Here is a 17,029-nt window from a genome sequence, read left to right on the forward strand (position 1 = left end):
GTAAACTGGAGTTAGCTGAGTGAATCGGGGGAAAAAAGGGAAGGGCATGCCTGAGAAGGAACAGCATGAGTGAACATCTGGAGGTCAGAGATCCCGTAATTCATCTAAGGAAACGAACATTGTCCACGTGCTGGAGTGTGGAGTGCAAGCGGGAGACAGTGCAGAGAATGCACCAAACTGTAACATAGCTGTTGAGAACGTGCCAAGTGCCGGGTACCAGGTGAAGTACTAGGGTGCAGTTATGAGCTAAGGGGACACAGCCTCTGTCCTCAGGAAGCTCACAGTCCAGCTGAGAAGCAGGGAGGTGGAGAGAGGGAAGGACAGGCACTGTGGAAGTTATAGCTGGGGGAACTCAGCCTCGCTGGGAGGTCAGGGAAGACCTCCCTGAGGAGGTGACAATATGCTAAAGGATGAGGAGACAGGCATGCTAAGGGGTGGGGAAAGAGAGATCTAGGTCAGGGGAACAGCATAATGGAAGGCCCCGAAGTGAGAAAATTAGCAGTGGGTCCCAGTACCTAAAATGTGGCCAGAGAGGCTGGGCCCAGAGAGAGAGGAGAGGAGAGAAGGAAGGACCAGTAGTTAGGGACCAGACCACACTGTGGGGAGTTTGAACTGGATCCTGAAGGCAATGGGTGCCACTGAGGGAGTATAAAGCAGGCAGGGTGACACACAGCTTTGTGCTCTTAAAGCTGACTTATGCTGGAGCGAGGAGGACGGATGGGCAACATAGGGGTCTGAGGGAATAGGGGACACCAGGAGGGGGCTACTGCAGAGGTCCAAGATGGACATATTGGTGGCTTGGCCTCACTTGATGGTGGTGGAGATGAAGAGGGAGAAGGAGAAATGAATCCAGGCTGCACTGAGGGGGAAGACTTGGCAGGGCTGGGTTCTCTGGCACTGGGAAGTGAGGGGGAGGGAGGAGCAGGCATGACTCAAAGCTTCTGGTCTGGGCAGATGGGAGGACGGAGGCGCCATTTGCTGAGCTGAGCTGGAGACTTGGGAGGTTTGGGGGTGGTGAGGAGAGTTCAGGTTTGCACATGCTGAGGGTGAGGAGGCTGGCAGTGGACCCTGGTTCGATGGGCTGTGAGGAGGAGGAAACTGCAGGGAGCCGGCAGAACCATGTTCCAGTCTCTCCTCCCACACTTAGTCATGTGGCCTGGATCAATAACTTCACCTCTGTGTGCCTTCGCCTTCTCATCTATCCCGTGGGCTGTGGGGGTGTTCTGCCTTCCAAGCTGTGGTGAGGGTGTGGTGGCAGCCTCCTGCTTCACGCCTTGTGGTGCCCTCCCGCACTGTAGTAGGGTTCATCTGTGGGACCATAATAATATGTGTGTCGCTTTTGAGGTTGAGTTCTAGGAGACATTGTGGCTTCTATCTTGCTGTCTCTTGGGTCACTTGCTCTGGGGGACGTCCGCTGCCATGTTGTCAGGAGAGACTCTCACGACAAGGAATGAACGCCTTGTGCTGAACGCCACGTGAGGGAGCTTGGAAGGGAAGTCTCCAGGCTTCAGATGACTGCAGCCCCTGCCGCCAATTAGACTGCAAGCTCCTGAGGGATCCTGAGCTGCTTCCAAGTTCCTGACCCACAGAAATGGAGGGGAAAGCGCTTGGAAGCTGTTTTAAGACCCTACCTTTTGGGATTATTTGTTATGTGGCAAAAGGTAACTGATACAGTGGGTAAAAGCACCTAGCACAGTACCTTGTACAGATTTGGGGCTATAGAATAGACAAGATCTATAGCTCTGGATTCAGGACAGAGGGCTGGCCCAGAGACATGTATTTGGAAGCCTTTGGCTCAGACACAGTAAAGGAATCCATGGAGGTGGCTGAGCCATTCCATGGAGAGGGGTACATGGAGAGGAGGGGATGGTGTTGGACAGAAACTTGGGCATAAGTGTCGGGGTAAAGCAAGAGGAGCATCTTTGTAAGTCTAAGAGGAGGAGCTACAGAAGAAGGAGGAGGACGAGGAGAACATTCATCCTAGAAGCCAAGGGAAGGGGCTGTCCCCTGGCAGACGTCACTGCAGAGGCCTTGCTGCAGAGAGGACTGAGCCACGTAGGTCAGAGGAGGCTCTTTGGGATTTAGTATCAAGGAAGATTCTGGTGACCCATTTAGATGGAGAGGTGGGCCCTGAGGTCAGATTGAATGTTACGGGTAGGGGAAGTGGGAGACACACCAAAGGAAGAGAGGGAGGGGGACACTGTGTCAAAGGAGAAGTCTGAAAATTCTTGAGTCAGACAGAGACCTGAGGCTGTTTATCTGCTGATGGGCGTGGGAGATGGGGACTGGAGAGAGGGAGGGATGGAAGATCTGAGCCTGGAAAGGCTAAAGGGCAGGAGAAGGAATGGACCAGAGCCCAGGGAGGGGATCACCTGAACAGGAGGTGGAATCCCCCAGCCATCTCATGAAGGGAGGATAGCGCAATGCAGGTCAATCCAAAAGAGGGCAGAGGAGAGGTCCAGGGGGCTCCCACCGAAGGGGAAAGGTTTTCCTGACAAGTAGGAGGTGAGGTCGGCTAGGCAGTGAGAGTTGGGAGAAGAAGAAGGGAGAGAGGCAGGGAACTCAGAACTCCAGGCTTCATTCCTACCAATCAGTTGTGTTAACTGCTGGTCCCCCTTTGCCCTCCCAGCACCGTGCTGGGCTTGGTTCTTTCCTGTAACAGGTGTAGCTGCAATAATAAACAGCCTCCTCCAGGTCAGTCTGGCCTGGGGCAGACCAGGATCAGTGTCTTTACCACAGGAGCCTGGATACTTGGTGGCCACCTGGAAAAGAGAGGTGCAGAGGGTCAGAGGCAGCTGTAAACCAGAAGCCAGCCTTCCCCAGCAGGCTTGCAACCCTGAGCTCTATGGAGGCAAACAGCTTCCAATATAAACCCTTTCCACCCCCAATTCCCCAAACCAACAGATGCAGATGGTTTGCGGGAGAATCCTATAGAACATTCAAATTCTATAGAAAATCCCAGTCTAGTGAATAGACACTCATTCCTTAAGGTATGTTATGAGCTCAAGTAACTTTGATAGCAAAGCCAGACGAGGAGAGAATAAGAATGGAAAATAGGAGTGTATCTCAGTCATCCACATGGATACAAAAACCCTAATGAAATATTAGCAAATGGAATCTAGCAGTATATTGAAAAAACAATACATCATGATGTGTGAAATTCCTTGAATAAAAATATATTGACTTAAAAAATACATCATCATGGCCGGGCGCGGTGGCTCAAGCCTGTAATCCCAGCACTTTGGGAGGCCGAGACGGGCGGATCATGAGGTCAGGAGATCGAGACCATCCTGGCTAATACGATGAAACCCCGTCTCTACTAAAAAATACAAAAAACTAGCCGGGCGACGAGGCGGGCGCCTGTAGTCCCAGCTACTCGGGAGGCTGAGACAGGAGAATGGCGTGAACCCGGGAGGCGGAGCTTGCAGTGAGCTGAGAGCCGGCCACTGCACTCCAGCCTGGGTGGCAGAGCAAGACTCCGTCTCAAAAAAAAAAAAAAAATACATCATCAAGGCGAGTTTATCCCGGGAACACGTGGATGGCTTAATATAATAAGATCCATGGTTGCAATTCATTACATTGCAATGGGGGGAATCTCACATTGATAAAATTCAGCACCCATTCATAGTAAAGAATAATGCTTCCTTACCCCGATAAAGAATATCTACCAAAAAAATCCACAACAAACACTATAGTTAACGGTGATATGTTAGAAGCAGTCAAGAACAGGATAGAAATGCCCATTACCATCACTGCTCTTCAACATTGTGTGGGAGAGAGAATTCAGTCAGCACAGTACTGCAAGAAAAAGGAAAATAAGGACGGGAAGATACCACACTGTTATGACTTGCAGACTCTATGATTATTTGCACAGCAAATTCAAGAGAACCTACAAACTTATTAGAACTGAAAGAGTTCAATTTTGCTGAATACAAGATTATATAAAACCCAACTGCATTTCAATAGCCATCTATCGATTATAAAATATACAAAAGTGAAAGTACAATTAGCAATAGTTATAAAAATTTTAAGATAGGAAGGACTAGGTCTGACAAAATCACCAATAACAAAATTAATCCATCAGTTTTTATATGTGGAAATAGAAGCCCTGAGAGGGGAAATGACTCTTCCAAGGACACCCAGTAAGTCAGAGGCAATTCTCGGTTATCAGTGGCACCAAATTCTGGAGATCTGAGTATTGGGTAATTTTGGTATTGTCCTTCTATTAAAACAACAACAACAACAACAACAAAACCCAGTGGGGTGGGGTGGGGGACCAAAAAAGAAAAAACCAACAAAATTCATTGTATTTTTCTGATTATAAATTCAATATTCATGAAAATTCAGAAGAATGATAAGAAGCAATGCCATTAACATTCCCATACTATTATCTTGAACACGATGATCCTTCAACATTTTTGTCTGTATATATATATATATATATATATATATTTTTTTTTTTTTTTTTTTTGAGACGGAGTCTTGCTCTGTCGCCCAGGCTGGAGTGGTGCGATCTTGGCTCACTGCAAACTCCTCCTCCTGGGTTTACGCCATTCTCCTGCCTCAGCCTCCAGAGTAGCTAGGACTACAGGCGCCCGCCACCTCGCCCAGCTAGTTTTTTGTATTTGTAATAGAGACGGGGTTTCACCGTGTTAGCCAGGATGGTCTTGATCTCCTGACCTCGTGATTCGCCCGCCTCGGCCTCCCAAAGTGCTGGGATTACAGGCTTGAGCCACCGCGCCCGGCCGTCTGTATATATGTTTTTAAAAATAAAATCAGGATATCATGTATACTAGTTTATGTACTGATCATTTTGATCATTTTCACACACATTTCCCTGTATTCTCGCCTAGTCTTTGTGAATTTGGTCTTGTAGCACTCGGGTATGTTGATGAAGCATATGTCATTTATTTAACCTATGAATTTGAGCTTTGGAGAAGAATCAAGTACCAGATATAACTGTGATGATCATGCTGATATAATTTCAACCCCAGAGCTAGCTCACACACATGCAGACGTGAAACCCAAGTAAGTTTCTAAGGCCAGTGGTTATTCTGGTGGAGAAGGTTAAACCCAGCATCAGGTAACTGGTCCCAGCGGAAGGGGACAGAGGCCTGGCTAGTAGGAAGCGAATGGGACTTGGAACGAGTGGACGGATGGAGACCAATTAGCCCTGAGGCGTTAGGAGCTGCCCATCCTCTGCAGTCTTGGCTTCCTTCCTGGTGAAGTGGGGACAATACTGGCGCCAGTGTCATCTAGGGCCGAGCTCCTCCAGGCCCCAGAGCCTTTGCACGGGTCGTTTTGTCTGCTGAAGGTGGCTCTGCCCTTCTCTCCACCTGGCTGTCCGTGTTGCTGAGCCTCTGGGCCCAGCTGTCCTTTGCTGTCCTGCCCACCAGGCCGGAGGGGTGGCCGCGGGGGCTTCTTCACAGGCCTCATCGCAGGGTTGTCTCCCCAGTGCAGGGCAGGCAGGAGGGGCTCCGTCCGCAGGTCCGGGGGCCAGGTCTTCCTTGGCTACTGCGTTTGAAGCAGGGGCTCCCTTCCTTTCTCCATCTAAGTCCTCTAATCACGCCTCTCCCAACGCTTATGATCATAACCTGTCATTATTTTGTCTATTAGCTATTTCTTTGAATCTTGTCTGTCTTCTCCTTTCATTAGGACCCGCTTCCGTCTTGGTGGCCGCTGAATCTCCTAAACTCCCAGGCCTGAGATACAGTGGGGGCCCCATACAAGTTCATGAAATGACTAAGGAGAAACAGCTGTGGAAATACCAGCTCTGAGGACGCAGTGGGCCTGGGGCTGGGCGGACCCCAGGCTGCGGACGGAGGCGGGACGTAGGGGCGGGGTTTCGGGGCTTCGGGGCTTCTGAGCGGAGCCTAAGGGGCGGGACTGGGGCCTCGGGGCGGGGCTTCGGGGCTGCGGTCTTGCGGTCTTGACCGCGCGGCTCAGGCTGCGCTCGCTGAGTTCCTAGGGCCGCCCGGCTCTCTGGCTTCCCGCCCGCGCTGCCGTTAGGGGGCGCCCGCGCTCGTGGCGCCACGGCTCTGCTGGGAAGGCGCCGCCCGCGCCGGGCAGCTGGAGCCGCAACTCCGGGCGCGGGCTCAGTCGTCCCTTCTGCCGCCGCCGCCGCCGTCGCCGGGCGCGGGCTCGCTCGTCCCCGCGCTCGCGCTCTCCGGCCGCGGGCATCTCCCGGCCCGGCCGCCGCCGCCGCCGCCGCGCAGTGAGTAGGGCTGGCTTGGGGCTTGCGGGGCCGGGGCTTGGGAGGGCCGGGTTTCGGGAGATGTCTGCGCCGAGCGGCCAGGGGAGCGGGGCTGAGGAGGATCTGGGCGGGGGCTCCTGGAACCGGGCGGCGGCGGGGCCGCGTTGAGGGGACCGCGCGTCCCGGGGCTGGCACGAGCCGGCGGCGGAGGTGCCCGCGGCGGGGCCTGGGCGGGGGTTCCGGGGCCCGCCCGGCGGGGATGCGCGGTTTCTGCGGGCCCGGGTTCGGAGCTCCGCGGCGCGCCCCTCGTCCGGGCCCGGGGCATCGCCCGCCCTACCCCTGGCCGGGTCGGGTTTGTAGGGGTTTCGCTGGTGGGGCAGCAGCGAAGCACGGCCCGGACGGAGACATTCGGGGTGTGCTCGAAAATGATTGTTTTTGGGAGATGGCGCTTATTAGCCACCAATTGCCCTAGTTTAAAGCGTGAGGCAGGACTCAAAACCCTGGCTTTGGGATTTTCTACCCTGAAGAGACACTCAGATTGCAGCTGAGTTCTTTATGCCTAGATTTGTGTGTGTGGTGGCGTTTTTAATGCTTGATGTCAGAGGTGATAAATGGCTGTGGTAATGGGGAGCCCTGGCAGCACCTGCTGGGCTGACAGTGGTGGAGGCTGTGTCTGGGGGTGGGACGGGGAAATGAAACGTGACAGAGATCCTGTTTGGATATTCTGCTGAAGTTATCATGTTTCTGTTCAAGTATACCAGTTCTAGAACAAGTTGATGGATCCAATTTTAGGACTTTGTGATACAAGAGGTTTGGCTGGCAAAGTGACCTGGGATGACCCGGCTTGGCTAAGAATATTTAGGGTAGCCTAAGCATCTCTTCCATATCCCCCTGGCATGTTCTTTTTTTCGCTGTCACAAATGCCCTATTACTTGAATCATCCTGGGATAGGAGAGAAGCTTGGGGACAGCATGTAGCACAGTCCTGAGCCCAAGATTGAGATGTTTTCAAATGAATAAATATGTAGCTAGGAAGAGGAAAATGTTTTTGTCAGCAGGGTTGGTAGATTGAGAGAATTTTCTCTTTGGCCGAAAACCATCAGTCCATACGGATACTTGATTTTGTGCTATGCCTTAGATATGAACGGTGGAGTGGAGTGGTCAGGATAGCCATGGATGCCATCCCAAAGTTTTGTGATTTGAATTTTCATAAATCATATTTTAACCAAAGCATTACTACTTACAGAAATCTTAGGGTGAACCCTATGAATCCTTTAGTGCGTTTGGATTTTGATATTTGGGGTCCATTTAAAATGGAGTACATGTGTGTATTTGGATTCAGCTTTACCTTGGAGATAATCCTGAGTCATGCTTTAAGGAAGTTCCTTCTGAGATCAGGAGCTCAGATGTTGGGTGATCTCTGGGAAAACTAGACACTCCCCTTTACCTGTATGTAGTTCTCCCTTCTGGAGCTCTGGGAAAAAGAGGACCCGGGGAGATTTGAAGCAAATTAAGAGGCTGCCTCCTCCATATTTGCCGTCTCCAGGCCAATGCTCTAAATTACTTGTGTTCACACTCAAGTTTTTCATGTTAACGTAGAAATTTTGTTTATGCTGCTGCCACTAGTGTTTTCACATTCGTCTAATACTTGCCAGTTTACAGATGGTTTTATATTCATGATCTCCTTTATTTTCTCCATTTCCCCAAAGAAGAAGCTGAGCATACAGAGTGATTTTCTCAGGATCTCATAATCAGTAACGGAGCAGAATTCGACTACAGGACCTCCCTGGAAACCTGTTCTCTTTCCTTGTCCTGATGTGTTACTCTTATAGGCCAATTTTTGCCTTTGTGTAGTGCCTAAATGGTGTAATTACTTTTGGGAAGATGGTATTAGCCCGTCTTATCTTTCGGAAACTGAGGGTTAAGAGGAGTGTTATGATTTTGTGACAGCTTTTTAATATTAGGTCACTTTTAAACCTGTAATTCCTCTCTTCTAGACCACATGGTTGAGAGAGGAGAAAGAGAAAATGATTACTTTTAGAGAAAAATCCATTTCTGCAGTGGTTTGGTTAAGGATAATCTAACACCATAATCACATTATCCTTGTATGCCTGGCTACTTGTGCTGGCCTGTATGTGAATGTTAACCCCAAAGGCTCCTTTAGATGTCGCTGAACTAGTTACTATAAAAAGTATTTCACTTTCAAACTCCCACATTTCAAGAAGAGCAAAACTCAGTACAAAGGCAATTTTGAAGGTAAGTATAGAAAGAGGGAATTTATTGAGTCTTTTCTGACTACCAGCCACGAAGGTTTCAGTAAAAACGCATTTTAAAGGGCTGCCTGGAAACTCTGGGAAGTCAGTAGTTGGAAGTTTTTATTTTTCATTGAAGTTCGGAGGTTTTTATTGCAACATATAGGTAGTTATATAGGATTAGGACTTTTGCCCTGGAGAATTCTTAATCTATAGCAAGAATGATAAACCCAGAATATTTTTGTTAAGTTGGTTCATCATAACCATGAGGGCTGAAATTGCAATTCTGCAGTGATAGGGAGAATGCCATTTAAGGGTTCTTAGGTTACTTTTTTAAGTTATTAACTTACTGAATTGTGCATTCTTCAGGTATACTACTTTAGAAAATTAATATTTTCTTTTAAGGCTTCTGTAAATTCTTCAGTATGTGTTTTCTTAAGCTTGATTACCTGCTAACATGACACTGTCAGAATTTATACATTAGTCACAATAACTTTGAAGCTTAAACATGGGTGAATTTTCAGCACTGCTTTATATTCTTTGGGGATTGGTCGGTGTTGTTTTCATAAGAATTTTATTTGCATCAAAGGTTACATCTTTTCAGGTGAACTGATTTTACAGGGTCAGAGGCTTCTTTGAACTTTAGAGCTGTTTGTGCTTGGTTGCATTTGCTGTCTTTCAAAACTATCTTTAGTTTTAGTAGGGAAAGTCACTGTAAAGGAAAACTTTTTTCATTTTTCGTTGTTACCATTCCTGGTAGATTTTCTGAAATATTAGATATTTATTTGCTTTCATCAAGTAAAACCGGCCTATTTGATACCCATTTCAAGATCTTCCTTCTGCTGCCTGTCTTGTGGTCATTTAACTTCTCATTAAGCCCTCCACTGGAGACTGTGCCAGAAGGGAGAGAAGATGAAAAGCAAATGAATCATTCTGTAATTGTTAGTAGCTCTGGAAAATGATTTAGTAGAAGAGATTGAAACTATTCTGGAAATTCTTTGGGATTGTATTTCATTCATCTGCATCGTTTCAGAGATGTTCCTAATGGTTGTCAGTTCAGAATTCAGAAACTGATCATTATCCAGCTATTGGATAACAAGAAATTCGTGCTTTTTTGTTTGTTTGTTTCTTGCTGTATTTAAGCATCTCCACAGAAGATATTTAGAAGCCGCTAGAGATAAAATTTAAACTAATCAATACTGTTTTTTCCCTTTGAACTCTTTAATGAACAATTTGATTTCTTTAGACAGTTTAGTCATTGTTATTGGAAGTGACTAATAGTGACTTTGCTTCAATTTATTTTGGTGTGTCTTATACACAAGTATAGGAAGGCTTTTGGGTGCTTTTTAAGAAACATGGGCTGTAGATTCCCATAATTGCTTTCCTGAATTATTAAGCGTGAGCTTTCATTACATCTTTGTACCGGAACTTTTGCTTTTGCTGTGGAACAGATTCAGGGACAGCATCTAATTTTTTTTTTTTTTAGATAACTGTTCAAGAAGTTATCTTGTTTTGATTTAGCAGTAAAAAAGAAACAAGGGTTAATAGCGAACAGACTTTTCGTTAACGGCTGCAACATTGATGTCGGCTTTTTTCCTTGTCTTTGATCTTCTGTTTCTCATTGAATCATTTGGATATTCATGGATTGGAGTTCTTTATGTCACTACAGACAGAGGACAGCAGCCATTCATTATTCACACTAGTTGAATGGGTTCCTGCCTTTTTTTGGTGGCGGGGGAGGGCCTCAGGAAAATTTTTACAAACCCCTCATGACTAGTTAGGCTGAGTTACTGTAAAATTTGTAAATAAAACCCTACTAGGTGGATAGGGTTAATAGATGGCTATAGAGAGTTTAAAGTTAATCTTTTTCAAGTTCTTGTCTCTTGAATTCTGTTCTTTCAATTTCTACCCTAGGAGGGGATTTATGGAAAAATCTAGACTAAGAGTCAGAACCTGCAACTTCTTATCTAGTTACTTCCCAGCTGTGGCGCCTCCAGCTAGTCACTTAATCTGCTTTGTTTCTCTGTTTTGCATCTTTAAGATGAGGATAGTAATCCATGCTCAGCCTCCTGGTAGCAGGAATGTTGTAGGGGGAAGAAGTTTTTCATGCCCTTGTCTTTTAAATTGTTTCTTCTTTCTAGAATCCCTTCTCAGGTTGTCCAAATTTTCTTTCAAGGATTCAACTGGGTGGGCTCTTCCCAGAGGTCCTCCATTTTCCCGTTTGAAATCTTGCTTTTCCTCTCTCGCAGGCCTCTGCTGGTCCATCTGTTATATAGCGCTTTGAATTCTGTTCTGTACTTCAGTCATTGCATGTTGCCTTCCATTATAGATGGAAAGCTCCATGAGGGCAAAGATTGTTCTTTTCCTCTTTCTGTGTATCCACATTGCACATAGGCATCCCCTCCACTCCATAGGTAACCCACAATAATTGTTGGTTGAATGAATGATTATTGAGGCTGTCAGGAATGAATACTTTGGGTGATGGGAAAATGCCAAAGATGAGCATCTTACCAGCACTTTTGGATGAGTGGCCTTTTAAATTGCTCAGTTGCTAATCTGTTGTTATCAGTAACTGAATCAGATCCTGGCAAGACAAATTGGCAAAGCCCATTTCTTGGTCCTGTTTACCTCGGATACTATTTGTGAAGCAAGTCAGAGGAATGAAAGACTGTCATAACAGTCTTGAATTTGACATTTGTTCCATTTCTTACCCCATAGCATGTGGAGGCCTATCTATATCCAGCTGCTGAGTGTAAAGAATAAAAACTGACTGCCCCATAGCCTGGTCCACATTTTAGTTTATGTGCTTTGAAGGATTTGCAAGGTAGAGAAATAGATGCTTCAGGCTCTGATTTCAGCCCATGCTGTGCTATGCAAATGTTCTCTACATGCCTGAGTGACCTTTTGAGAAAGAGCCTTTGTGATCTTCTATAGCCAGGGCTTGTTGTGGGAATTCTGTGCCAGATTCCTCTAAAAGTGGGAAAAGTGGATCTGTTAAAGGACAACGTAAAAAAGCTGGTGCTTTTCCTGGATGAATACCAATAATTCCATGTTTCTTACCATCTCTTGCCAGAGCTTTAGAAATTTGTTCTGCAGTTTGCTTTGCAGGTTGATTTGGGATTGAAGTGTGTGAGAGGGAACTGACTAAGGCAGTTCAGTAGCTGGGAGACTGTTTGTTTAAGTGCTTTTGAATTGTAGATAAAAATAAATTCACATTGGCATCATTAGTATCTGAGCATTTCTCAGTGTCTTAAGGCTGGCTCTCCATGAGTGCTGGCTGATTGAGTCTCATCGATATCGGTAAGGTTCTTTTTGCCCCAAATTGTGCTCTTAACAGTTTGGCATTTAAATCGCTATTTGTTTTAATTGTTGTACAAAGAGAATTACATCATTATTAAAAAACATCATTATTATTATTTTTTATATTATAAGATAAATACCATTCTGATGTATTTCTCTTGGAAAGGGATGCTGGTGTCCTGGGAGGTTTATGATTTTTGATGCTTTTACTCAGGTGATTGGCTTGTACAGCCGAAACACTGATGAAAAGGAGTTTTCCCCTTCTCCCTTTTCCTTTTTTCTTTTTTCTTTTTTTTTTGAGATGGAGTCTCGCACTGTTGCAGGGGCTGATGTGCAGTGGCACAATCTCGGTTCACTACAACCTCCGCCTCCTGGGTTCAAGTGATGCCCCTCCGTCAGTCTCCTGAGTAGCTAGGAGTACAGGCGCCCGCTACCACGCCCGGCTAACTTTTTGTATTTTTAGTAGAGATGGGGTTTCACTATGTTGGGCAGGCTGGTCTTGAACTCCTGACCTGGTGATCCGCCTGCCTCGGCCTCTCAAAGTGCTGGGATTACAGGCGTGAGCCACTGCGCCCGGCCTCTCCCTTTTTCTTAAATGACCTTTTTGGTGAGGACCATTATAGGTTTGTACCAGGATAAGGTTGTAGAGTTAATCATAATGTTCTCTTACATAAATTCTAAAAATTGATTTTCTAAGAAGAGAGGTAGAATTTGAATGACTGGGTTGCTTCCTAGACTCTTCCTCCTTCTCTTAAGTACCAGATAGTTCTTTCTCTGAAAATCTTCAGTCTCTTAGTTCCAGATGGGTTCTCTACGGTAAGAATACAGGACATGGAGGCCCTAGGGGAATGCTTTCTTCCCCAGATCTTTGCCCTGCGGTAGGTTTCAGCTGAGCAAGGACGAGTAGTTTTTCTGGTGTTTGGCCTCCTCTGTTGGGTGGAAAAAACCTTTCTTCTTTATGTTCATAGTTATATATGCTATCATATGTCTGTTTTTCTCCTCTTGAAGTTTCCCTGAAACCTGGGCTCTTGAAGACGCATCACTGGAGCAGATGGATAATGGAGACTGGGGCTATATGGTGAGTGCTTCTTGGAGATGCATTTTGAAGGCTGGGGAATTATTTTTGTGTGTACATAAGGTTAACATGTATTTTTAAGTATATCTTATAAGAAAAGAAAATTGTGAATTTGTGTAACCTCTCTGCTCCCTTTTACTTAGTTTAGATGTATTTTGGAGGTTGTTTTTGTCTTGCGTGGTGTTTTTTTTTTTTGAGACGGAGTCTCGCTCTGTCGCCCAGGCTGGAGTGCAGTGGCTGGACCTCAGCTCACTGCAAGCTCCGCCTCCCGGGTTTACACCATTCTCCTGCCTCAACCTCCCGAGTGGCTGGGACTACAGGCGCCCACCACCTCACCCGGCTAATTTTTTCTATTTTTTTAGTAGAGATGGGGTTTCACTGTGTTAGCCAGGATGGTCTCGATCTCCTGACCTCGTGATCCGCCCGTCTCGGCCTCCCAAAGTGCTGGATTACAGGCTTGAGCCACCGCGCCTGGCGCGTGGTGTTTTTAAAATTTTTATTTTATTTTTTAATTTTTTTATGTGGAGTCTTACCTTCTTGCCCAGGCTGGAGTGCAGTGGTGTGATCTTGGCTCACTGCAACCTCCACCTCCCAGGTTCAAGAGATTCTCCTGCCTCAGCCTCTCAAGTAGCTGGGATTATCAGTGTGCACCACCACATCTGGCTAATTTTTGTATTTTTAGTAGACATGGGGTTTTACCATGTTGGCCAGGTTGGTCTCGAACTCCTGACCTCAAACGATCCTCCTGTCTTTGGTGTTTTAATGGAAGCAAACTCAAAATGGATTCTCCAAATACTTTTTATAATCACTGGAGAAGTAACGTGATTTTTTATTTTTTAAAGTATGTTGCTCTGAAGACTCTTCATGAATAGTGGCTACAAAAGGATCTAGTGAGTAATGATAGGAGGATATTTTATTGTGGTTTGGGAGATTAATGGTTGAGAAAGTGCCTCTTCTCCCACTCCTTTTTTTGTGTGTGCATATGTCTCCCTATTTTTCTGTTCCTTTGGTGTGAGGTATATTTTACTTGCCTAGTACCTGAAGTCTCTTTCTTTTTTTTCTTTTCTTTTCTTTTTCTTTTTTCTTTCTTCCTTTCTTTTTTTTTGTTTTTTATTGTTTTGAGACAGAGTCTTGCTCTTTTGTGTAGGCTGGAGTGCAGTGGCGCGATCTTGGCTCATGACTTTCCGAGCTCAGGTGATTGTCCAACCTCAGCCTCCCAAGTAGCTGAGACTACAGGTGGGCACCATCATGTGTGGCTAATATTTTGTATTTTTTGTAGAGACGGGGTTTTGTCATGTTGCCCAGGCTGGTCAGCAACTCTTGGGCTCAAGTAATCCACCCTCCTTGGCATCCTAAAGTGCTGGAATTACAGGTGTGAGCCACCACACCTGGCCTGTTTTTTCTTAAATAGTGTTTCTAAAACTGAAGGTATGTTTTTTAAGAGAAGCTTGCTTCTCAAAATTGAAGGTCAGATTGCAACATTAATGTTACAAAAGTGAATACACTATCAGATTATGAAATTTTATGGCTGCTGTTAGCTTTTGGGTATGTGATGATTTTTTGACTAAACTGTATATTTTAACTTAGTATTTGAAAGTATCACTTCCATGAAAAAGTTACCAAGATTAAGTCTGCACAGTTTTTAATTAAATTAATTAATTAGTTAATTATTTTTGAGACAGAATCTCTCTGTGTTGCCCAGGCTGAAGTGAAGTGGCGTGATCTTGGCTCACTTGCAGCCTCTGCCTCCCGGATTCAAGTGATTCTCAGCCTCCCAAGTAGCTAGTACTACTCAGGCACTACCACGCTCAGCTAATTTTTTTTTTTTTTTTTTTTTTTTTTTGTATTTTTAATAGAGATGGGGTTTTGCCATGTTGCCCAGGCTGGTCTTGAACTCCTGAGCTCAGGCAGTCCGCCTGCCCCAGCCTCCCAAAGTGCTAGGATTACAGCCATGAGCCACTGCACCCGGCCCAAATTTTTATTTTAAAAACAAATTTCATAGTTTATTCCTTTTGTTTGAAGGGGAAAAACCCAAAGAAATATTGAAAGTAAATGTCTATATTATCAGATCATTTTAATTCTATCTTATGTTAAATTAAGTTCAGAAAAATGCAAGTCTTTAAAAAAAAATCAGAAAAAAATAAGTGTATTTTAGTGTGGCTTTTCCCTTCTCACAATATATTCTGACCTGAACATTCTGTAGATAATGGGCCTGAAATGATGTTGTTCTGGAAGTCAGTGCCCTGGATTCTTAGCATAAGTCTTTAGATAATTGGATTTATCCTTTTTTTTTTTTTTCTTATTGAAAGCAAATGTTAGATCGCTTCTTCTGGGTGGGTTTATTGCTGGTGGTAAAGTCATTTTGCATTAGAGGATTACTAAATACATTATAGCCTGAAAGAATCTTGGGCTTTGCTCAGTATCACTTACTTTCTTAATTTGTCAAAGTTGGTATTTAAAAATTTCAGATGACTGATCATTTCTTTAAAAATTTCAGATGACTGACCCAGTCACGTTAAATGTAGGTGGACACTTGTATACAACGTCTCTCACCACACTGACGCGTTACCCGGATTCCATGCTTGGAGCTATGTTTGGGGGGGACTTCCCCACAGCTCGAGACCCTCAAGGCAATTACTTTATTGATCGAGATGGACCTCTTTTCCGATATGTCCTCAACTTCTTAAGAACTTCAGAATTGACCTTACCGTTGGATTTTAAGGAATTTGATCTGCTTCGGAAAGAAGCAGATTTTTACCAGATTGAGCCCTTGATTCAGTGTCTCAATGATCCTAAGCCTTTGTATCCCATGGATACTTTTGAAGAAGTTGTGGAGCTGTCTAGTACTCGGAAGCTTTCTAAGTACTCCAACCCAGTGGCTGTCATCATAACCCAACTAACCATCACCACCAAGGTCCATTCCTTACTAGAAGGCATCTCAAATTATTTTACCAAGTGGAATAAGCACATGATGGACACCAGAGACTGCCAGGTTTCCTTTACTTTTGGACCCTGTGATTATCACCAGGAAGTTTCTCTTAGGGTCCACCTGATGGAATACATTACAAAACAAGGTTTCACGATCCGCAACACCCGGGTGCATCACATGAGTGAGCGGGCCAATGAAAACACAGTGGAGCACAACTGGACCTTCTGTAGGCTAGCCCGGAAGACAGACGACTGATCTCCGACCCTGCCACAGGTTCCTGGAAACATGGAAAATACTGATTTTTTTTTTTTTTTAAATCACAGTGTGAGATTTTTTTTTCTTTTAAATATTTGTATTTATTTGAAGGCAGTGAGGACCAGAAGGAAGTTTTGTGCTTTGGCACACTCCTCCATGTTTTGTTCCCTTCCTCCTGAGTATGCATGTGCCTGTTCAGAGTCTCCAGATACCTTTTTTATAAAAAGAAGTCTGAAAATCATTATGGTATATAATCTACCCTTAACAGAGCTTTTCTTATTACAGTGCTAAAATGATTTCTGATAAAATGGTCCCTAACTCAACTAGAAGGCTAAAAATACAAGAATGAAAGAATAAGCAGAGTACTCATGATGCCTTTGAGAAAAATCAAAACATCATGTAGGGTGACCTAGTTTCCAAACCAATAAATAAGTAGTATTGTAATATTAAAGGAAAACTGTTCCAATCATTTAAAAGTACTTATTAAGTACTGCTTTTTACAGTTGTGACAACTGTTTCTTTCTATGCATATAAATCAAGGAACCAAATATCTGTAGCCATGGAAATGTCTGACTAGAAATATTTATATTGAATTCTGAATACAAAATGTCCCTGTGGTAGAAATCTTACTCTTTATGCCTGGTACAGTATAATTCTCAAGTGTACTGTCTACCAGGGAAAAAAAAAAAAACTAATAAATGAAATATGAAAATTAAGTTTGTATTTATTGATTATTATTAAGGGGAGAAAATCATACTCCTTTTCTAAAATATGCATTGTTTATATTCCATTGTTTACTGCCTGTAGCATATTTGTATTTAATTTGAGAGGACACAGTGGGATCTTAGGTTGCAGTTTATAAGAACTGTTGTGTCATTGAAGCAAGGATAGATGGAATTATTAATTTTGACTAAAAGGGTGCATATTTGAACAGTGAACATACAGTTTTTCATATTTTTCAAAAGAATTTATGTTGAAGATTACAAATTTTTCTTTAATTGCCCACAGTTCTATGACCATTATTTC

General features: G+C 44.5%; 1 protein-coding gene across 3 annotated transcripts; it reads left to right on the forward strand.

The window, feature by feature from the left end:
• The first annotated feature begins 6,032 nt into the window (after window positions 1-6,032).
• On the forward strand, window positions 6,033-16,719 carry KCTD6 (potassium channel tetramerization domain containing 6). Of its 3 annotated transcripts, none has more exons than XM_030926949.1 (3): window positions 6,033-6,214; window positions 12,753-12,822; window positions 15,317-16,719. In XM_030926949.1, exons 2-3 carry the CDS (start codon window positions 12,796-12,798, stop codon window positions 16,001-16,003), a joined length of 714 nt encoding a protein of 237 aa, XP_030782809.1. In that variant the 5' UTR covers window positions 6,033-6,214; window positions 12,753-12,795; the 3' UTR covers window positions 16,004-16,719. The 3 variants fall into 3 exon arrangements, with proteins under 3 accessions (XP_030782809.1, XP_010358791.1, XP_010358792.1); XM_010360489.2 differs by lacking the exon at window positions 6,033-6,214 and adding an exon at window positions 6,569-8,448; XM_010360490.2 differs by lacking the exons at window positions 6,033-6,214; window positions 12,753-12,822 and adding an exon at window positions 13,919-14,055.
• The last annotated feature ends 310 nt before the right edge of the window (window positions 16,720-17,029 follow it).

This window comes from Rhinopithecus roxellana, chromosome 1 (assembly GCF_007565055.1).
Source record: "Rhinopithecus roxellana isolate Shanxi Qingling chromosome 1, ASM756505v1, whole genome shotgun sequence".
NCBI classification, from domain to species: domain Eukaryota; kingdom Metazoa; phylum Chordata; class Mammalia; order Primates; family Cercopithecidae; genus Rhinopithecus; species Rhinopithecus roxellana.